At 41.1% G+C, this 23,270-nt stretch overlaps 2 protein-coding genes across 2 annotated transcripts in view; one reads left to right on the forward strand and one right to left on the reverse strand.

Moving 5' to 3' along the window:
- Positions 1 to 23,270, forward strand: part of pam16 (presequence translocase associated motor 16) — a 359,227-nt gene that overhangs the window by 28,622 nt on the left and 307,335 nt on the right. The window lies entirely within an intron of this gene.
- Positions 14,122 to 17,978, reverse strand: sox8a (SRY-box transcription factor 8a). The gene is given in 4 exon segments (XM_018680817.2): positions 14,122 to 16,510; positions 16,663 to 16,898; positions 17,277 to 17,617; positions 17,619 to 17,978. Coding segments are annotated over 4 exon segments (1,407 nt in total). The 5' UTR covers positions 17,694 to 17,978; the 3' UTR covers positions 14,122 to 15,755.

Consider the following 23,270-nt stretch of genomic DNA (forward strand, 5'->3'; position numbering starts at 1 on the left):
TTGTGGAGCAACCACATTAACGGCTGCACTTGTGACTCAGCTCACACTCAATAAGGCCGCCCATTATCTTCACTGTTATTTACAAAAACGAATGAGCCTCTCTCCATGGCAAACTGATCTGGCTTCATTCATTTCCTCATCTGAAATGGCATTAATAAAATATGCTTGTAAAATCGGAAATGAAATCTCTGTTTACCTATGAGGGTAATGGGCATGCCTAATTGTTTTATTTGGATGCATGTCTATATTTGGCATGCATCAATATTTATGCATGCTTCAGGACTGACTGCTGAGTATAGAGGTAATTGTACTGTATGTATATTACAAGGCAAAACTGTAGCAGCTATAAAGAGAAGGTTTTTTTGTTTGTTTGTTTTTTTAATGTGTGTGGTTCAAGAATTTGATTTTAAAAACATGTAAACATCCAAAGTTGAATTTTAAACTATCTTGCCTTGGTTTAAATATTAATTAAGGATATTTTTAAATACACTCTCACTGTTTTAACAAAAAAATAAAAAAAAAAGAAAAAAGAAAGAAAGAAACTGTTGTTTTCTGTTTCTTATTTAACTATTACTGTGTATCTGGTACATAGCCAATCACTGCTGATTGCCACACTGACTCATAAAAGTCCAGAGTCCATTATCTCCACAAGTGTCAGCTCTTCCTCTACACAGTCCAACTTGTACCAAATTAACCCACATTTCTAAATCCACAATAAGGCAGCTGGCTATCCAATCACAATGACAGAGGAAGTCAAATACATGTGCTATCATCCAGCAGCATTGTGTGTTTATGAAAGTGGATTTCTACCATAATCCTGTATTACCTAGTGTGAACAGAGTCTTTGCATGTGTAAAGTGGCTGCCTAACAAACAGCCTAATGCCAGGGCTCAGAAACAGAATCAGTGAATGGATGTGAGAATGGTTCATTGCCAATATGCCATTGTCCTAATTTAACCACAGTGGTGGTGGGTGAAGTGAAATTAAAAGGATTTTTTTGAAAGTGATATAAAAACAGCAGTGTGATCAATATGGTCAAACAGATTTTTTGCTGTGGTTAGTTTATTGCCAAAATGAGCCAAAAAGTTGCTAATTTGCTCAACTGTCAGCCAGGTGGCTATTTCTATTCTCAACAATTCAAATTTTACTTTAAAACCATAGAGTACTGCAGTTAAAATGGAGGCTATGTTTGGATCAGTCAAAAACTGGTGGACCAAAAAGAGTGAGTGAAGTCTATAAATTAATTCTCAGGCACTTATCAAGAAATAATGTTCACATTCTTTACATCTGAATAATCTGGATTTTGAGACTACAATTCCCAGAGATTTGGGGTTCTTTGGTGTGGTCACATGGTCCAGTGGCACAGGTGTTCTCCAGGACTCATGCTTGCCGCTATACTGTTGTGCCCACTTTTTGTCTGGACTTTGCTTTTTTTTAAAACTTAACTTTTAATCCCAGCTCCAGCACTTCACCTCAATTTTATCTGGTGAGTAGCTCTTTATTTATTTAAGTTACACCTTTATGAACTGATTCTTTGGCCTTTGCGGCAGCACGAGCTGTAAAGTTGATTTGACGAACGAATTATCAAACAGTTGCCTTTTTTACATATGCAGCAGATACGGAGTCGCATCAAAGCCCTTATTATGTCTCTTGTGACATTAGCATTAGCATTCATTTTGACACGTATATCTTGCCAGTGGCTACCTAGTTTTGGTCCTCGCCAGCTTCTGAGGGACATATCTGGCTGTTTAGCAGCTAATGTTTGCTAGTTGCTAATTTAGTCAGATTTTCTTTGATGCTAGGGTGCGTATTTACCGAGCTTTGCCACAAAACTGTTGCCTACTGTACCTGAAAAACAGCTGAAAGACGATCTGTCCACAGGGCCAATGGGGACTGTAGAGCTGGGTGATAGCCTCATTCTCTGTTGCTTCATCATTACTAGCGACACCTTTCACATTGACTCTGGAACTTGCTTCTCTGGGGTCTGGGTCCTGACCACTTCTTCCAAATATTCTCAAAACACAATATTCATATCATTGATACAAGTGGTGGAAAAATGTGAAAGTATTTAGAGAGAATGAGAAAGTTGTTTTGTTGGAGTCTAGGTATTGCAAACTAGTACTGACTTCATGCAAACAATTTTATACAGGCAATATAATTTGGCTCACATCAGTGAACCCAAGTAATACCTGCAGAGGGGCCTATTGTCGCATTGTAGACTACCTTACTGAGTGAGTTAGTGCTCTGCCCCTACCTCCCACTTATCAGAAATTCACTAACTATGCCCTCAGAATTAATTGTAGTCAAACTGAACTGTGCTTTGGAATAAAACTTTCCATATGTTGCTAGGGTTAGTAGAAATGTGCAAACAAGACGGGTTGCCAGGTTCCATTGTGCAGGCAATTTGGTAAGATAAAAGTTTAATGAGGCATCATCTATCATTGTTGACATCATTTTACAGAGCCCAGGAAATTAATGGATACGGTATTTGTTTGGCAAATGCAACTGGATCATAAAGAGCTAAATTTTGAATTAATACTGTCTGGGATTTCTCCATTGCAATTTGCTGTCAGAATAGCGCCGCTGATATCTTCATTCTTTCCTGAGGCAGTCTGGTTTTAACATGTCCCTGTCATGTCTAGAACCCAGTTTGATTGTTATAGCAGATTGTACAGTGAAAATAAATCATTTACCATGCGCCATGTGCTCTCATTCATGTAAAATTGGTACTTTATTCAAATAAAACAGTACTCACAGTCTTCTCAAGATCCAGAGATATGGATTGCTGTAATTTGCATATTTTTATTTTGTCTGGTTTTGAAAGTAATGAAACTGTGGCATTTTTCCTCGTAGTACTATGGGGATGTGATTGACATGGTGCTGCCTCTCAGATTTAGTCTACCATCTGCTTTTAGGTTCTTTAAAGGGGGAGGCCTCCAATTTTTCTCATCACAGACTGTTCATGTGGAGTACTATTGCATATGAGAGGAAAGTTGTACAAAGTTTTATGTGGCTCCACAGGGAGCTTCTGGAAATCTGATACATTTGAGCTGAAAATGTTGGTTGGGGCTAAAGACTTTGAAAATGGGTGTAAAAAAAAAAACCTCCTCATTTGAAAAGAAGCAAGCCTATCAGATGTCTTCGGCTTGTTTGTCCCTGCTTGTTGTAGTAGTAGTAGTTCTCAGCTAAAATAACCATGAGTAGTATAAGACACCTGAATGTAGGCCCAAACTGTCTGCAGTTGTGTTGCATTGTGGGTAATGTAGGTGCCAAGTTTTGACATGGAAGAAGAATGTTACAGGAATGCAAAGCTGAATAAATCAAGTACTCTTTTAATGGGCATAATTACAGTTCTCAGTGCCAACTACAATATTATTAATTGACATTTTTACTTATTGCTGTTCTGGAACACTGTTCTATGCTTAACCTTTTCCAGTGATTGACTGATGCTCCAAAAACCATTTACCAAAACTGATTAAGCTTTTGCTATAATGCATCATGTAACAATCTCCACCCAAAAATCACCATCTTCTGTAACTTAAAGACCAGTCTCATGAATTCTCAGTCAATCTGGAAGATACTATTGGTAATTTAGGTCTGAAACATGGCACAACAGGGCTGAGTTTTTGCTCCATCAAGAAAACATGATGTACATTAAAATGGGACTGTTGCTGCTACATTATATAGTTGTGTGTAATGTGTTCTTCTGAACACTGGGTGGTGCAACAGATCCTATGATCAGAATTAAATGATTAGAAGTGCTACAGTGCCATCTTGTGGCATACTCTTCAGTGTGCCTCTGCAGTCAGTCCCTAAGCGTTTTGATTGACTCAGCTCATCTTTGTGGACAGTTTGTCATTTATATCATCCAAAATACTCCCATAAGTACATATATTTTTGTCACCGTTAAGCCACACATTTACATGAACCTAAACGATTTACAGCTTTGCTCTACATGTTTAAGAGGGTCATATTACTCAGCTGTGACTGATTTCTGTGGTAACTGTGAGAACAGGTGGAACTAGGCCTCTTGTTTGGGGGAAATCTCCTTCTCCAGAGCATATGTAACCACCTGTGGCTCCTATATTTTCCAGGAGAAAGTGAAGATGACACACAAATTCTCCACTTTGAGCTGTAAATTGATCATTTTTACTGTTTGATTCTACTTTCCCTCCCGTCCGCAGAGAGGAAGTGTGTGTGCGGGAGGTGGGTCAGGAGGTGTAAGAGATACACTGGGTGTTTAGCTGTTACAAGAGGCTCGCCTATTACTTCCGCGTATTGCTCGAGTGAATGGGTTGAGTGGGTTGGGTTGATGAGAAGTCTGGGAATAGGGATGAAGAACATGGAGCCTGAGTTAGTCTAATTTTAGTACATTTTTGATCATTCTGAAATGGACATTTTCAAAAGTAGGATAACTTAGGTGGAAGGGTACTTAAAATATTGTTCAGGGAAAATAAAAGGAACAAAATGTTTAAACAGTTTAAGGAAAGCTTTTAGGGGTTTGCATTTGAGGTTATGTTGCCAGTCATGACATGGAGGTTGCTGCAAGTAAAGAGGTTGAGCCTCAGCTGTTGTTGTGAACTGAGGACCTGGGTGACCAGACAGCTGCAAGGGCCAAGAAAGCAAAAGTTATTACGTTGCTGAGCAGTTGTCCTGTGTTTGGCCACTGAGTGTTATTATAGCTGAAGGTGCAGTGAAAGTGAGGGCAGAAAGCTGTGTCCTCTAGGTCGCTTATTTCTTATTCACATGTACAGTGCATACACATAAACAACAAAAGAACAATATTACTTAGATAAAAAGAAAGAAATTACTCAACACTCAAGTAATTTGTGCAGCAAACAAGTAGTATCTTGTACCATTGCACATAGACAAATAATGCAAATTCACTGAAATCCAATTTGTATTGCTAAACTAAATGTATTAACTTATTTGTTTGATTAAACAAGCATGTGGCATGCATGTAACTTCCCATATTTAAGATATTAAATGACTGTGGGTTGTATTTTGACGGGGACGCCAGAGATTAACTGTAGCCCACAAATTTAGGGGAAACCCCCTCGACCCTCCTGCCAGAATGCGGCTTGTTTTGAGTCAAATCAGCTACCCTGGAGATACTTCAGAGGAGAATCAGGGACAAGAGAGAGGGAGGTGGGGAAGGCAGTAGAGAATTTTAGGATGAAAAGCAAGTGATACCTTAGTCATGGCAGTGCCAACCTGCCTTGTGATGATCATGAGTGATATTTGGAAAGTCCCTGGAGGCCAAAAACCTTAGAGACCAAACGCGTTCCTTCTTTACCTCAGAGGAAATCAACATCACATTTTTAATGATGATTTTGTTATATTCATTTATTTATTTTTTTCATCTTGTGATGGGGAAGTCCTCTGGGCAGAGAGGGTGATGGGGCTTCAGGATGCAGAGGGAGTCTAGAATTATGGGCGATTGAAAGCTTTTCTGGACCATGTTCAAGAAATGCTGACAAAGCAAGACTAAACATCGCAAACCGCAGTTGAAAGATCTGCACATGTGCTCACTCCCCCTCCACTCCTGCCATCCCAGGATTAGTCCCATCCTGGGAGAGCAGCTACATTTACATGTGTTCAGGCAGGCGAGTACGCACACACACATGCTTTGAATGCATATGCCCTCTATAATTGGAGAGAAGGAAAGAAAGCAAAGCTGAGAAAGAGAGGTAGGTGTCAAGAATGATGGGAAAATGAGAAATATGAAACATAAAATTCCTGAGTAACCACAACTAGCAGTATAAATAAAGACAGCTACTCAGCAGCAGTTGGATCAAGTACGCAGGCCTGAGAATCACTGGTAAGTTTTGTATTTGGACATATACCAAAAACAATAATACATTATAATTGATTTAGAAAAGGATTGTGTTGGTGAGATTAATATGTGACATGCTCATTCGAGTCATATTTTAGAAAATTCCTGCTTTTGAAGCAATTGATCCAATCTAGATTGCAGTAGATTTCAGATACACAGCAGCCATGCTCCGCAATACACTAATCACATTTGGCAGCCTGGCTGTGACCACTCACTCAGGGGCATTTTGCCCTGTCATAGTGAGAAAAAGCACAAGTGTAACTAATAACATCAATAAAGTTTCATTCCATTTCCATGTGCTGCTTGTATGGAGACATTAATCCAGCTATTTTAACCTTTCACCACCGGACCTACCTCTGAGACTGCAAAAGCACCTAACCCAACATGACTATTTAGAATATTGTGGATGAGAAAAGGAGCTACTGTTATCTGTTATGCTAACCAAACAATATAGCTTGTAGCAATGTAACTGTCTTTCTGGCCATTGCAGTGATTTCATCTGTTATTGTCTGGGTTTCTAACCTCCAGTAACCTTCACCATTTAGCCGGCCCATCTGGTTGCCCTGTGCCGTTTCCCGTCTCCCTCCCCTGCAGCATTGAGAGCACCTCTTCTCAGGGATATCACACCACAAAGCAGTGAAAGGTCTGTTTTATTAAAAAAGCCATCCCTCCAAACTACAGATCACTTTTCACATTTGATCATATAATTCCTGTGCACCATCCTACCCCACTTCAGTGCTGCCAGGAACTGAAATGCTAGCTACCTTGCTAGCTGTGTTTGTGTGTGCACGTATGTGTATTTTCTATGCATATCTTTGTCCAAAATCTCTGCTATCTGTGATTTAACTTAAGAGAAGGGAGATAATGATAGATTTCTTTTTTTTTAACCTCGGTATAAAGAGTACAAAGTAAAACAAGAACAAAGAACAAACTTACAGGGACATGTTTCCACTCAGATCATTGGATTGTTGCAGAGAAATAACTGGAGTTCTATTTTCAGATAATTTCAGTCTCTGTTCCATGCACTGAAATAGAGTATGAAATCCATTTCTGTATCAACATATTCTCTCTTGTTCGTTGGTGCTTGTTAACATTTTCCCTTCAGCTCCACTCCTCCTCCATGAAACCATAAAAACACTCAGGCAGTAGCAGGGACAGTCTAGCACCAGGCCCCATGCCTGTAAGGGGTCAAAGTTCAAGCTCATTAGCTGCTACAGTGAATAGTTCGTCTTGCTGGCACAAGCAAGGGTTTACTACGTCACTCTTTCTGCATCCTGGCAGGGCTCAGTTTAGTCTTCTCTCTGTCATTCTCCTTCATGTGCGTCTCAGACCTTTAAAATTCGACACTGCCATTACTTCATAACCAAAGTGACATCATGGCTCTGTCACTAAGACAAATGGCAATTTTTCTGTGTTTTCTTCTTCTGAGGAGTGATGCAGCTAGCAGGGTTGCGACATGTGACTGGAAGTGGGTTGCACAGGATGACTTGGACAATGGAGCGTTCGGGGAAAAAAGCAGGTCCCTTCTTTTGACTCTTGGCTGAAGAACATAGAAGAAACTTGTGAGGGAGACTTTTATCTTTGGTCATGGGGGAATTTTACTTGAAAAACAAAATCGTGATCCAGTTTGTAATACATCAGACATGAGATTTAAATTGTTTTATTGAATCTTTTTGAGAATCTTGTTGAGTGTGTTTTATGAATACACAACCGGCTGCTTAATGACTATTCAAACAGGCAGACATTTGATCTTCAGTTTATGTTGATTTTGAACCCAAACCAGGCAGTTTATTTTTCGAGGTTCTGGCTGTGGGTGTCCTTACTGAGTACTAGCATAATGCTTATTCCTGGCCTTCCTGAAAAGTCAACATTGTGCTGTCAAACATCGTTGTTGTTTCTCTATGAAATATCATGAATATAATTGTCGCTGAGCGCTGACTGTTGTCATGTTGATTCTCGACATGGGAGAAAATGATGGCGCGGAACCAAATCAAACATTACCTTAAGGAATAAGGGAGTAGAAAAAGGAGGGTTGGAAACCACAGACTCTAGTTTTACTCCACTTTTGTATTACTGACTATTCTGTGGTCAAGGCTGACCCTCCCAGACACACACTCCACCTTTGACCATTTACCTACACCAAGTCATGCCTTCCATCTTGCGTCATTGAAATCGCAGAGCACCAAGTTTGGAGTGGCATGCTGGCAACCAGCTAGCATGACCGTAAAGTTTGTGCATGTTTTATCTTTTACCCTCTAATATCTTGCCCTTAAACAGCAAACACACTGATCTCATTTTCATTCATTCAAATCACCATCAGCCTCCTCTGGTCCAAATATAACCTGCTGCATTTGCATCAAGCAGCATATAGCTACTGGAGTCAAAACGAGCTGTTCATCTCCAGCACGGAGGTGACAGTTGTCAGACACTGCTCTAAAGCCTTAAAGCCACAGTTCAGGGTCTAAATGTCGCTTGCTGGGTCTCCTTGTCTGTGAGAGCAAATGACGGTCAGAGACCCAGCGTTGGGTTGTAGGCGCCAGAACGTTGTGCAGTGGGTGACCTCTGCAACCACGCTGAGGTTTGCTGCTCTCACCATAGCACAGCCGTAATGAACTCAGCAGACCACTAAAAGGCTATGGCTTCCTCTCACTATCTGTGCTCAGTCCCAGCTCCCCAATCTCACTGAGGACACAGTCCCAGGAAAAGGGGGTCTAGCTGTAGCAGAAGGGCAAGACAGAGGATGGGGTGAAAGCCAGAGTCAAGTTTGCTTTACCTCTGTTTGTATTTGTTTGCGGTCCTGTTGAGATTGTCTGTTGACTGAATGCAGCTGATCAAGTTCTTGGGTTTGGTGTTGAGTCTAAAATGTTTTGTGTTGCGTAAGAGGAAACAGCAGGAAGGAGGTAAGCAGGTTCATATATCGGAGAGAATCTGTTTGATGCTACCCATTTGTAGTCTTTGGGAGTTGGTAACGTCTGCTATAATTCAGCCCAGGCTTTATACTTATTCTTTGCAGTTGTGTGAGTGCAAAAAATAAGTGAATGAATGAAAAGATTTGTTGCCAAATGCTCTAACACACTTCAGCAACTGCAAAGTGAGAAACCTGTTTGGAAATGGTTGCTGTTGATACACTGTGTAGCTCATTTCAAAGCCAGAGCAGGGAGCAGGAGCAGTTCACAGTGTCAGGACTGTGAAAAGGTGAGAGAGGCTTGTGTAAATGCCCCTTCAGCCACTTTCATTTTAGGTCTTCTGTGGTCCACAAACACACACATGCACACCCTCACACACAACACACCTCTCCTGCTGGCCCCATATTGTTTTATTCTTTGACAATAGATTCAGTTACATAATGAACCCCATCCATATCAAAGGCTGGGCCAGGGATAGACTGGCGTGGCTCCAAGCCCCTTGGAACGAGCCAAAACCACATGGGAGAACAAACTCTTCCCTATTTTTTCCCCTCTCCCCCCTCTCCCCTGCTCTTTGTCATACCACAAAAGATATCAAGTGTGAGAGGATGGACATGTGTTGCTGATCATATGCGTATTAAACAAATATTGCAATGGTCACCTAATATGTTGCGGTGTTCTGTCTGTTTTAGAATGGCCCAGAAACCAGAGAAAGTGTGGCATCCCAGACATGGTTTCAAAATGCATTCCTCATGGCACTATACTATATAGGCTTGTGAGAATTGAGTTAGTGAGTATAGAAAATCGAACCGCAGGTTGTGGGGTATATATGCACCACTAGGGTAAATAGGTTTTGATGGGCTCTGCTGTTTTGTCTGAATCGCCATGTTGCGCTGGGCGACAAGATTTGGTGCTCCCACAGAGTGCACTCACACACGGCTCTGCCAACACTGAGCTACATTTAAAACTCTGGTCCTGCTGTCCCTGCCACACTTTCTGCCAAGCAGCTCCACAAAACGAGAAATAAAGGAGAGATTTTTCTTTATTTTCTTTCTACCTGAGCCTTTCCAGCCTTCTGTCCCTTTCCTGTCTCTTTATCATATCTTGGTGTCTTTTTCCCCCTCACACATTCTCTTTCTTGCTTTGTCTCTACCTCTACTACCTCTGCATCAGTAGCATGAAAAATTTGTGGCAAATGTTCCTCCCACACTCCACATTCCAGGGTCTTACAGGATCCCACATGCTGGTGGCTCAGTCTCTCTCTCCTCTGTCTCACTGGTGACACAGGAGTGCAACTTGTGTGGGTGCTGGGGGCTGTAGGGCAGGGTAACAATGTGAGTGTGTGTGTAGGGGGGGCAGAAATATGCTAATTTATCATTCTTAATTAGATCAGCCAGAAGAGAGGCTCCCTCCGTATTAAAATCGCCTCTTATTTATAACGACCAGAAGTTTTTCAAATACACACTGAACTAGCTCATTTCACATTTACTCTTTCATTGTAAATTTAAAATTTAAATGGGACAGAAAATATTATGTCAACTTCTGTCAATCATTGTCAGTGTCAAGTCTGACTAAAACATCAGACAGTAAATTGACTCTGTGATAAGCAGGGCAGCAGAGGGTTAAGAGGGAAAAAGGTAGAGATGAGATAACTTCAAGTAAAGATGGAGAAAGTACATGGTGATGGAACAGAGCCACAGTTCAACAAAAGCAGAAAGCTGTGACAGTGAAAACACAGCCATAGTTACTAATCAACAAGTCTTAAAGCTGTGGAAAGAAGATGAGCAGCTATGCTGCCACCCCATTCACAATTGAGATGTGCCAAGAAAAAGTGAAAAGGAGAGAACAAATGAAAAAAGAAAGTGAAAGACTGTGGACAACTGTTCAGAGAACAGAACATGACCAGATGTCAAATTGTTGCTGTATTTTTTTCCATTTTCTTTATTTCTTCTCTCCTTTAAAAAAAATTAATTAATTAAGAACAGTCCACCTGTGGTGGTGACACTATCACTATCACCATTTTACAGAGCTGATAACTCCCAATTTAAAATTAAAATAATATTTATTCATTTATTATTAAATATTTTGTTTAAAATAATATACAACCTTTATTTTTGAATCTAAATGTGAATTTTACTAAATATGAAATTTATAGTGAGCACCAGAAAGTTTCATTAATCAGAAAAGTAGTAGAAGTAACCTGACACTGTCTGACTTTCTCTGGTGCAGTAATCCCTCCCCATCTGGCACTCCAAGCAGGTTGAAACAGACACTGAGAATTATTTGCAAATAGTTCTAGACCCAGGTCTGAATATCTTTTCAGTAAACAACCATAATCAGTCACTCCACTGGGACAGATTTACTTCAAAATGCCTTTTTTTTTTTTTTTATTTCACGCCTGATTGAAGCACCAGATTTTAAATTTTATGATGACGTTTTATGATGAAGTTTTCACAAAGATTTACACACTGATCCCACCAGATTTACCAAGAAGTATTTCAATCCTTAAAGTACAAACAAACTGCAACTTTATAGTCAGTTAAACCAAAACCGTTATGGTTTGGATTTGTACCTCCCAGATACTTTTGAAAGAAGTTGGGGTTTTTTTCTCTTCTCAAACATTTTACTCTCCTTTTAGCCAAACTGATTGAAGTCAACATCAGGTCCTCACGGGAGCTGGTTGATGTAAGTATTGCCGGCCAATCGTAGGTGACCCTGGTGGAGCCAGCATCAATTTAGTGGCATTTTGAAAGCTGGAGTGTTGGCAGTCCGCTTCCCTCCCTTCTTCTCTGTGCGGGCCCATCCGTGAGGAATTGGGCAAGTCAATGTTGGTTCTGTCTGCCACCCTGTTTTGCTTGGCCTGGTCATGCCAGCAAACACAGGAGACACCAATATGCTTTATTTAGTGAGAAGAACAGGGAGACAAGGCAAAATAAGCCTCAGGAAGTCATTTACTTGGGCGGAGCGGCTGAGATTTAGTTGAACGTGTTTGCCTTGGAAGCTGTGTGAGATACTGTTGCAAACAAGAGGGTAAGGCAGCTTTTTATTTTATTTTTTAAACAATCTATGCCATTTTGATGTGACTTACACTGTACATTGCTGAGCTTTCAGATAGAAACCTCCTAGTCAAAATTTTATGTATGTACTCAAATGATGGAAATTCACAGTAATATAATCAAAATAAAGTCAAATTGGTAAAATTATTAAAGTATTTAAGTCATCACCAAACTATGTGACCGTGTGGATGAAAGAATAGATTTCAACATAAGGTTAAAAAAATACTATCCACAACAATAAAATGATCTGTTACCAAGCTCTATTTATTTTATTGTTTTCTTGACAAGGGAATGTTTTATTCTTTTGTGAAGACAAAGTGTTAATTCATTTTACAGTTCTGTTGACAATAAAACAACCATCAATGATGAGACATTAGCTGGATGCAGGAAGACGACTCAGTGCATCGAAGTGGGATCAGGCTGGGCAGATTCAGTGACAGGCAATAGCCGTGCTTTATGTCCACTTCATTTCCCTTGCAAATCAGCCTCGCATTCTCAGAGTTTTCACAGTTCCCAGCTCCCTCTTTTTCCCCGAAACATGCCCTGAGTCAGCCAGGCTCATTAGACAGGATGAGACTATTACCAGGCGAGTTATCCCACTCCTAACAATGGGATGTGGTCAGGTGGTGGACGCACCAGTTTCACTGGGTTCATCGTGCTTCCCCCTTCATGTCCTCTGGGTTCAAGACCGCGACTCTTTCTTAGTCCAATAACGCCCTTCCCTCCATCAACAATAAATGTGACAGCTGGAATGTAATACAGCCTCAGTGCACCAGTGTCAACATTATTATAAATTATATTTCATTTTCATTTCCTGTTTGTGCATATATGTGAGTGTGGAGTTACAAGGGTTTCTGTGAGTGTGTGAGCATCTATAGTATATGTATGTTCTGTCACAGTGTTTTTGTGCCCTACGGTCGCACCGGATTTGAATATATGCTCATAAGTGAACCATTTTTCGCAGACAAAGTTGCAACTACAGTGTAAAAGTGTTCCTTCATTCATTCATTCATTCCTTCATTCACTATAATGTGCTGATGTAACTTGCAGTGAAGTCCCCCAATTCCAGTTCTTTTTTTTTTTTTTTTTTAAGCTATTTACAGTAGGGCTTTCAGGAGGCCCAATCAGAAACTGTGGACAAGTTCCAGGGAAACAGGACCCAAGCACCCTGAAGAGCCTTTTTGCCTCACTTTTATTCACTCCTGTTCTTTCTCAAGAGTTCCTCCTGAAAGTATTTGGCAAACACTGGTGAAAAAAAAAAGACTTTGAGGGAAGAAAAACAACAAGTCGTTCTTGAGCCACCCACACCCCATCTGCTGTGGTATTATCTTCTTTTATTATCTACAGATTATGTGCGCTGATATGATTTCTACAGTTTGGTCTGGTGGTCATTGTGGTGGTTGTTCTTGTTGTTTTTTGTTTGTGGAGCGTTGTGATATGAGACAGCGAGTTGGGGGGGGGGGTGAAAAATCCTCCCCCATGTGCATCTAATCGTCCATTCAGGACCCTCTTAATGGCTTGTCAGTTCCCCTTGCCCTTCCATTTTCTGTCCAATTAATTCCTTTCTAGCTGTCCGGATAAAGGGACACAATGGGGCCCCTCCACAGCATAATGAATCATTAAAATTCAGCAGCGCGGCCCTGGCACTTGGCTTCTCCCTGGACTGGTTAGGGACGGCTGCTTGGCATGCATGCCAGGGCCAACTTGAGCATTCTACCCACTGGTCCAGAGGAGATATGATCGCGCCTCATTCCTCTTTTCAGTTGTTTGACGAAAAAATTAATAATCAAAATTAACTAGTTTGGGAGATTAGTCTATGGCCATATATGAAGTGTCAAATAAAGAGCCTGTAAGGTCAGAAAGCACTAGAAATTCAGATAAACTGTTCACTGCAACATCCTGCAATTTTGTTTTAGGCACCTGTATATTCCTCTAAAGCGTATAAGCTCCACAGCAAACAGATAATTTAACATGTATTTTGCAAAACTCAGTAGACTTACACATCCACCTGATGTGAACAGCAGCCAATTAAATTTACTGTGAAGTTTTAATTACTGTCACTTTGGAAAACAATTCGGACGGATGAGAGCCGCAAATAATTCCCTAGAGGTCTCACTGGTCTACCCTCACAGCTGTAGCTCACAGTACAGATGTTAGACAAGAACGCTAATATGAACAGCTGGTATCCTGCACAGAGGCAAACCCATAAACACTGCTCACTTCAATTCAATTAATTCTATTTATTTATTATTTTTCAAATGATATCCAAATAATAATAATATTTAAGAACAAATATGGACGATAAAAAAGACAATGACAAATATCAAGAAAAAGTATCTTTTATTTTTAAAAAATGGCCAGCGAATGGGTTAGCTGTGCATGTGTGAATGAAACTCTAGTTAATAGAACAACAATAATTTTCACAGCCTTTCTCAAAAATTATACACCAGAATAATATACAAAATACAGTTCTGTGGACAATATCTGGAGCACGAAGCTCTGTATGTTTCTCACACAGCATCTCACAGAACATTACATACCAAGGCTGTAAGGAATGATGTCAAATTAAGGATATAATCAGGAGCGGGTTAACTGTAGGAGTTTCTGGTGTAGATTACTGATTGTGTGCTGCCTGAAGTTTGTTAATAATTCAGTTTCATATTGAAATACTGACAATAAGCATTAGAAGGCACAAAAACATTTTGCGCGAGACTGCAGCAGTGAGTTGGCACATGATGGCTGATGAGATAAATTTGGGCAAAAACACACACACACTTAATTTTGTCTTTAAACCCTAAATACTCTTTTTTTGAGTAATGGATAAAGTTCAAAGATAATTCTCAGTAAAGAGTTGTTTTAAGTATCATTGGTGTGTATCGTGTCATGGGATATGTATCTCTTGCCCAAGGAAATGGCTCTCACATACAAATGCATTTTATCTCCCTGACACACACACACACGCACACACGGATGCATGTACACACGCATATCTGCATGTTGTCCGTCCACATATACAGGAGGTCCAGCTGACATGTCACTCAGAGTGTGTGGTGTTATTTTACCCCATTTCCTTTAACCCTAGATCATGACTAATCGCAATTTGCCAAGCATAGCTTTCAGACACCTGTTCTGTCCTGTGCGAGTCTGTTGGTCCTTCTCTGTTTTCTTGCAATTGGGAATGGAGACAGGAAAGTGTGGAAATTAGACAGGAAATTGGTCTTCAACGGAATGATATCAAATGCACTGAACGTGTACTGTCCTTCACATCATTTGCCTTGTTTTCAATAAAAGCCAAACAGTACTGTAAATAACCAAACCCACATTACATGTGTTTATCTACTTAAAAACAAAAAAAAGAAACCAATAATGCATGAACATAAATACATATAAGACTTTTATGCCAAAATGACACTATAAGATTCATATGAGCCATTTAGTTAAGACTGATCCACTAATGCAAATGGCCAAGTGTGCTGCGATATAGCTCTGGCCATTAATGTAAATTTTACTGCAAATTCACATAATTGGTTCCATGTATATTCTCCAATGTATCTGTTTCTCCATCTGCTTCACAACAAAATTGGGCCAAACCGCTTCTCTCCTACACATTCAGTGGCAGGCCTTTGCTTTACCTCAAGTGTGTGCACACACGTGCAATCTTAAACTGGAAAGATGGGGGGGTGTACAGGATGTAGGCGTAGGCGACATGTCCTCATGGAGGAGTTTGGCTCACCAACAACACAATTTGTCTTTGTAAAAAGTCTAAGTGTGTTTTCATCGCAACAATATAACTTTGTATAAAATCAGCAGGCACTTTTTCTTGTTTGTTTCATGTTCGAATGGTCACAGGTAACCTACTACCCCCCTACACACTTCTCCACCTGCACCTTGCGTCCTTCATTAGTAGTGCATCAATCTGAATGAGTCTCTGGCGTGAACTGACTGTGTCCTGTCCCCTTAAGGTCGAGACAGCGTGGTGTAGACAGGCTGGTCCCAGCTGGAGGCGGTGGGGCTGTGGGCAGGAGCCATGGACAGACTATTGAGGATCGGGCTGCTGTAGGGCCGCCTGGATGAGTGGAAGTAAGGGTACTGGTAGAGGCTAGAAGGGTAGCCAGAGTAAGGGTTGTAATAGTTGGAGCTCTGGAGGTCAGTATAGTCACACTGGGAGCTGGAGAAAGAGGCTGCGGCCGAGGCAGCTGATGTAGCCGAGGTGACACAGGCCTGGCTACTGTAGGAGCCGTAATCAGAGTGTGAGGGTGACCCGTGGGAGTGCTCGCTGTAGTGGCTGGGGCTCAATTGCTCTGTTTTAATATGGAGCCGATGCTGCCCCACTTCGCTGGCGGAGGAAGAAGAGGAGGACATGGTGCTCTTGCGACTCCATGCTGACCCGTTGGCACCCGTGTGGCTGTAAGAGGAAGCGTAAGAGCCGCCAGGTCCGGGAGCCTGACCGTGGCTATGGTCGGAGGGCAGGGCGGAGGAGCCTGAGGCGTGGCCGTTGAGCGGGAGGTACTGGTCAAACTCGTGCACGTCAAAGGTCTCCATGTTGCTGATGACATCAGTGCTGAGCTCAGAGATGTCTACATTGCTGAAGTCGATGTTTTGCCTGCTGCTGTCAACTAGACGACGGCCTTCATGTTTCAGATCCTGCTTCACCCCGTGGTGCAGATCTGTTTTGGGAGTAGTGGGTGGTGTAGGGGGACCATGGGGCTGCCCTGAAAAGAAAATATCAGAAATAAATAAAACATTTAAACTTAATTTAAACCATTTAAAAGGAATTTACATTAGCTTAAAACTATTTTGAAATAAAACTCAAAGACTAATTGTTTTGGATAGATTATTTCATATATTAAATGTGACAACATGCCTGCATGTTCAGGGTGGTGGTGCCCATCAGTCATCCCTGCCAGTCCTCCCATCCCTGGTTCTGCTTTATACATGTGATGTGCCAGTTCCGCTCCTGAGTCTGAGTCGCTCTGGCCTGGTTTCACGTTCTTCCGTCGCCGAGGTTGGTACTTGTAGTCTGGATGGTCTTTCTTGTGCTGGACCCGAAGCCTCTCTGCTTCATCTACAAACGGCCTCTTTTCACTCTCTGAGAGCAAACTATGGTGAAAAGAAATATATGAAATGTCAAAATGTATTCAGTCAGACTAAACAAAAATAAAAAATTTCAATTAAGTTATTTTTAAAAAGTTATTGCTGAGTTTTTTCTTTATTGTCAATAGATCAGGAAAAATGCCAGTTCTTCTAAATCATTTCCATTCAAAGCCAAAACTTTTTGAAAATTAGTCAATTTTAGATTTTTAACTCATTATTTTTTATATTTTTTTCTGTTAAAGTAAAATATTATTCATTTAATGTTAATTGTTCTCATATACAAATCTGTAGCCGTGGGCTACTCTGTTATTTTCATTTAATACAGGTAATTTACACCATCTTTTCCTGCATTTCTCTTTCATAATAAATAAAATGTTTCCTTACCGCCACAGTTTGCCCAGCGTCTTGCTCAGTTCGGCGTTGTGCAGGTGTGGGTACTGATCCGCCAGCTTTCTGCGGGCCGCTTGCGCCCAAACCATGAACGCGTTCATGGGTCTCTTGACGTGGGGTTTACTCTTCAGGGATCCGTTCCCTCTCACGGGCATGGGTACCAAGGACCAGTCGTATCCCTTGAGCACTTGAGAAACGGCGTCCCGTATGCAAGCTGGGAACCGTTCGTCATCCTCGGAGTCCAGTTTCTTGCCCAAACCGGTGAGCAGGGACCCTTGGCCGTCGGATCCTGTCGGTGAGGACGGAGCATCGGAGTCGGAGTCGTCCTGGGACATAGGAGCTGTTCGTGCCCGATGGACTGCACGGCTGGTCGCCGACACACTTGTCATGCTCCTCTGTCATTTTTAACATTGTTTCTTCAGCCCCGCGGGGATGAAAATCCGAAAACAAGCTGTAATCGTCAATTGAAAACAAAAAACGTTACCAATGAATTCAGGCGCGCAGCTGAGTGCCCGGTGCGCTTTTTACGCACGGTGCGCCACAGTAAATTCCTCTAACAGTTTCAGTCAAAAAGAGTCCGTTGTTTCCCTTCTGCTTCCCTGTTTGTTTGTCTTCGTTTGTCTTGTTTTCCTAGGCTGTCATGGGAGGTGCGGTCGTGAAAGTTGTGGTCCACAATGTGAGCTGAGCAGCTACACGTTACAGCAACTTGAGTTGGAGTTTTAAAATCGTCACTCCACCTTCCGCCCGGGATTGGCTGGAACAAATCACCACTTTCCCCCCATTGGTTCAGCTTTAATGTGGGCTTCATTATTATAATGATTTTCTGTTTTTTCATCGGTGACACAGTTCTGTTTTTATTAAAGTTGTACACGTTGTGTGACAGATATTCTGCCACAATTTTCTGATGCTGTTAGGAAATGTAATGAGTTCAGAAATCACTGGTTCTCTATTAATAATGCAGCAAACATCTCCAGTCTCTAAATGTAAAAATAACATTTAGTAAAACGATTATTGCAATATAGCCTGTTTATGTCTGTATAGATTTTGATGCTATGTAGGATGACAGGAAATAATGCAATTAACTTGGGTATTTCACTGTCAGCGCATTATTAATTTGTCATATGTCAAAAATATTTTTTTAAATACATGAAAATTGTTCAGATTATTTCTCACAGATGAAGACTGGAGTTTATCATCTGCAGCTCTAGTGAAGTAGGATCTAAACAAACATTGGCCGTCAGGTAGAATTGTGGCATGTGGAGAGTAAAATGAAGATTCAGGCTCTTATTTTCGGAGAAAACAGACAGTAGTGGGAAGTATTAACAGTTTCAAATTGTATGCTTTAGTCAATTTGGTCAAGCAGGAAATGACAGCTGTGTTATTCGAGTAATTTATAGCAGGGCTGCAAATTATAACAAATATATAATTCATGTCAGCTCTGACATCTCATCATGACAGAGACATTGGGACTTACAAGTATTTTAAGGCAAGTTCATAGTCTAATATCAAGCCCCCATGGCTGTCTGTATTTAAATTTTTCCTGTATGTGTGAATTTTCTCTGAAGAACTGAATTTGAATCTAAACAAATGACCATGACTCCAAAACCCGCAGTCTTCACTCCCAAACCGACTCCTGACAAAAAGTCGTGTTTGCTTTGATAACAAAAGCCCCTAATTTCACAGGCCAGCGCAAGCCCAATTACAGCTTTGATAAATATTCCAAATTTAGATGAGGAAGTTCATTTATCCCAGCAGTTTGTGTGTGATCCACAAGTCACTTCTCAGCACCAGTGAAGCAGGCTTTTTTTTATGACACTGAAGATATAAAGAGCAGAGGAGATAAGAGGATAGATTGAATCACTGCCTTTGTTAATGGTGTCTTTGTGTTCATGTATTGTGGGATGATTTTTATCACCGGCCTCCCCATGAAAAGACAAGGTATGTTTGTCCTGGACGGCAGTTTGCTTTGCTCGATGCACACTGCAGGTGGCTGAGGGAAGAAGAGAGTTTGTAATGTGGAAATAAGAGAAACTGTGGGTTGTGCATAGAGAATAGAATTTTCTGCAAAAGAGATAGTGGTTTGCACAGTAAGGTAAGATGTTTGCTTGTTTTTTATTTGGTTAACAGTTAGCTTAAGAAGTCAAAGGGCTTGAATTTGAATGAAACCATATTTTCGTTAAGGTGAAATCACTATGTGTGTCTCTTACGATATTGTAACATAAAATGAGCAGTTGTTGTAGTTAAGTTGAATTTAAATGTTACCTTGTATCAGAGATTATGAAGTGAAAGTGCTCACTTGGTCAGTCCCGTCTTCCTTTCTAGCAGCTGCTGTCAGAGCGCTCGGTTGGGTCAAGTTCAGTGCATGTGTGTGTGTGTGTGTGTATGTGAGTGTGAGTGTGAGTATGTGAGAGAGTGTCTGTGTGTGTGTGTGTGTGTGTGTGTGTGTGTGTGTGTGTGTGTGTGTGTGTGTGTGTGAGCAGACAGACAGGACAACAGAGAGTTGTCAAACATGAATGAGCCTGGCTTCATTCTTGTCCCGCTCCACATATGGAAAAGTATTTACCGAGTGTGTGCATGCGCGTATGTGTGCAGTTGTCAATATAAAAGTCTTGGATATGTGGAGTCGTAGATCTTTTTTTCAGTGCTCGAAGCACGCTTGTGTGGATTTATCGTATTTCATTTTATTTAGTTCAACAAATTTAAACATTTCAATAATGAGATATTAGGATTTTACTCAGACGTATTACATGTCTATCGCATTGGTTTTCTGGGGAATAACTACATCCACCTGTTGCTTGTCCTGACATAAGGCTAGTATTACTCTTGATAATAAACTGGAAAACGAGTACAAACCTCCAATAACACTTAACAATTTATCAATTTGCTGTAACACACGAGACATAATTCCTGTCACTTACTCATAAATTAAATTGATTTCCTGATCTTGTTAATATTCCCTTTGGAATGTCAATTAAATCTTTCTCTGTTTGTGATACATTCAATGCTGGAAATCCCTGCTCTCAATCACTATTGAAAATGAATCAACTGTTCCTGGCCCCAGTCCTGCTTTCCCCACCAAATTTCATGGAAATCCTTTCGTCAGGGTTGAGGTATCCTGCCGACACAGACAAACAAACAACCAAATCAATATTAATGAAACCAGCGTGTCAAGTCCAAAAAGTTTTTCATTTGTTTACTGTTTATTGGGAACTCTTATCTCAGGTAGAGTAACACTGAAGATGAATCAGCATGAGTCCCAACATGAATGACAGCTGTTGTCAGGTCCTGCTGAGACTGTGAGTCAGCCTTGGTTTCTGTGTAGAGAGGAAGAGACAGAGAGAAGGAGACAGACTTAAAAAGACTCCAGCCTTCCCCCCTCCATGCCTCCCTGTATTGTGGCGAGAAACTCTGGCCAGAGTTTGTGGGCTCTGGGCTCTTGATTAGAAAAGGAAGGAGCAACAGAGGAGAGGTAACCGCGCATGAACCTTAAGTGTCCCAAAGAATGAAGGAAGGTTTTAATTTTCCTATTTTTGCAAGATGCATCTCAAAGGGTAAAGATTTTCTTTTTTTTTCCTTTCTTTTTTTTCCCCCAGTGCCTTAACAGAGCATGTTGGCCCCTTTTCTCCTGGGCCCTAGTCACTTCTACCCCACATGTAAATTATACTCTGGCTTCTAATGTGCATACAAAATTAAATTACACAGTCACCCACAGGAATCTTGCCCCCTTTGGTCTCTGCTTCTGTGTTTTAATACACTTAGGCACATTTCTTCACTGTCGCCAAGTTATTTGAAGGGATATGTTCAGCAGTTAAGTTTCCACAGCATTGCACAATATATAGAAAATATTTTTTATGTGTTATGTGTTAGAATGATGTAAACCTGATGAGGAGTTCATAAAGGCCATCAGGTCCATAAAACACCTAAGTTGGATAAATGTCTGCTATGTGAACCATGTATTTAATATTTAAATCCCCATTTCGGCGCATGGTGTACAAATTCTGCACCACAAGAATCCTGATAGAATTTTCCACATGAGGAACAACTGTGGAAACCCTTGTCTATATTCACCACAGCGCCCTAACCCAAACAGCAGGCCTCCATTCTGTTAAATAATCTCACTGATTGCACATCGAGTCAGTGTAAACTTGGTGAACTGTGGAGACTGGCATGCCCTCCCTCTCACCCAGACAACCCCAACCGCTGCCTAACCACATGTGGAACGAGCTCCTGGGCTGCTAACAAGCCATATTTCACCCCTGCGCCACATCAACCAGACCACTTCTATCTTTGGTTTCACACACTCAGAAAGAAGGTAATTAGTGCAGAATTTACAGTTGCTGCAAATGCAACTGGAAAGCAAAGATACAATTTATAGTTACAGTAGAATAAGGATTATAAAAAGATCCACTATGAAAATCATGAGTGGATCCAAAACATGTATTTTACAGCCCCAGTAAAGTAGGGGACCCATGCATTGTTACATCTTGGGGCTAAAAGTTACAGAGGATTTTCCAGTCAGATTCACACACACATTAAAGTGACCTCTCAGTGATAGATGTACCTATACTCCTCCTCTCTGTTCCATCTCTACTCATCCCACCCCCTCTGGAACATGGATGGTGGATGTTTTCCATTTTGGTCTGTAGCCAAATGTATTTTCCAGGTTGTCTACTTAGTGAGGTCGAGGACCCGCGGATGTTTGACTCCACTGGTTCTAATCACAGTCCAACCCCCATGACAGCTGCGCTGTGTTAGGACCTCCCATTGACCCCTGACCCCACACTATCCTAAATTCATTCTATTAAAACGCCATAATGAGGGGTTTACTGGACCAATTGCAGGTTTTATTTAAACCTATTAGTAGACGCAGAGAGGTGGAGGGGAGGGGTTGCACGGTGAGGAGGGAAGGAAGGGAGTTTTGAATAGATTGAAGGGGGAGTGTTAGAGACTGAAGGAAACAATTAGTCCAAAACGTCTCAGGGTGTGTTTGGCCTTCGGCCACACTCGTTCTTAATGTCAGGAGTATAAAAAGAGCTCAAGTGTTTCCAGATTATTTGCTGTGTTTTCTCCCTGACACATAACTGTTTTGGGAGGCAGCGGTTTTGCTTGTGATAGTTCTGTATGTTCATGTGAATTAGGCATAATGGACAGAGAGGTTTTGTAGTAGCAGGTCGGGGAGAATTATGTTAAGTCAGTTCCTCATTCACTACATTCCCCCAGGCTTTTCTTTGATCTGCAAACTGTCAATAGGTATCTTGGTCATGTACTTCCATCAGTACACACATAAGAACACTGTACATTTGTGCATTAGTGCATAATGGTTTTAGCAGTTAACACAAAATATTCTGTTTAAAAGTTGCCTGAAGGTGAAGCCTAGCACTGATTATTAGAGAGCAGATGAATGAATTTCCATGCAATCTTCCATGTGCAGAGAAAGTGTCCATTCCTGGTTCTTTTCTTCTGACATGACAGCATAAACGCTAAGATGTTCAGCAGGGACGACACTTCCCATGGTGTATCTTCTCCCAGCGTTGTCCCAAGAGGAGTGTGGGTGTATGTGGGTTCTTCTTTTTTTTTTACACTTTCTGATCTACACCCCCCTCTTTCTGTCTTTCTTCCCTCTCATCTTTGCGGCATATGTTCTGAATAAAACTTGCGGTGTGCTCAGTCTTCCATATTGTCTACTTTTTTGATCCTTGATTCTCATAAATCATCTCCCTAATTTGCCTGAGAATTAGATGGTGTGGGACATGTAGACATTTAGGACAGGGCTCAGGGGCGGTGAGAGAACAGAGAGCCCACCCCTTGACTTTACGGGAAATGGGAGGCCGTTCCACAAAAGCAAGACTATTTAGAGGACTTCACTGGCTGTGGGGACTTTGCCTCACAGTGCTATGATAACTGTGGTGGATTGTTTTTATTTACAGATAATTAAAAACAAGAATAAAAATCCATTTGCACTTTTTTATGTCCCTTTTATGAGCACAA

Source organism: Lates calcarifer, linkage group LG11 (assembly GCF_001640805.2).
Source record: "Lates calcarifer isolate ASB-BC8 linkage group LG11, TLL_Latcal_v3, whole genome shotgun sequence".
NCBI lineage: Eukaryota > Metazoa > Chordata > Actinopteri > Centropomidae > Lates > Lates calcarifer.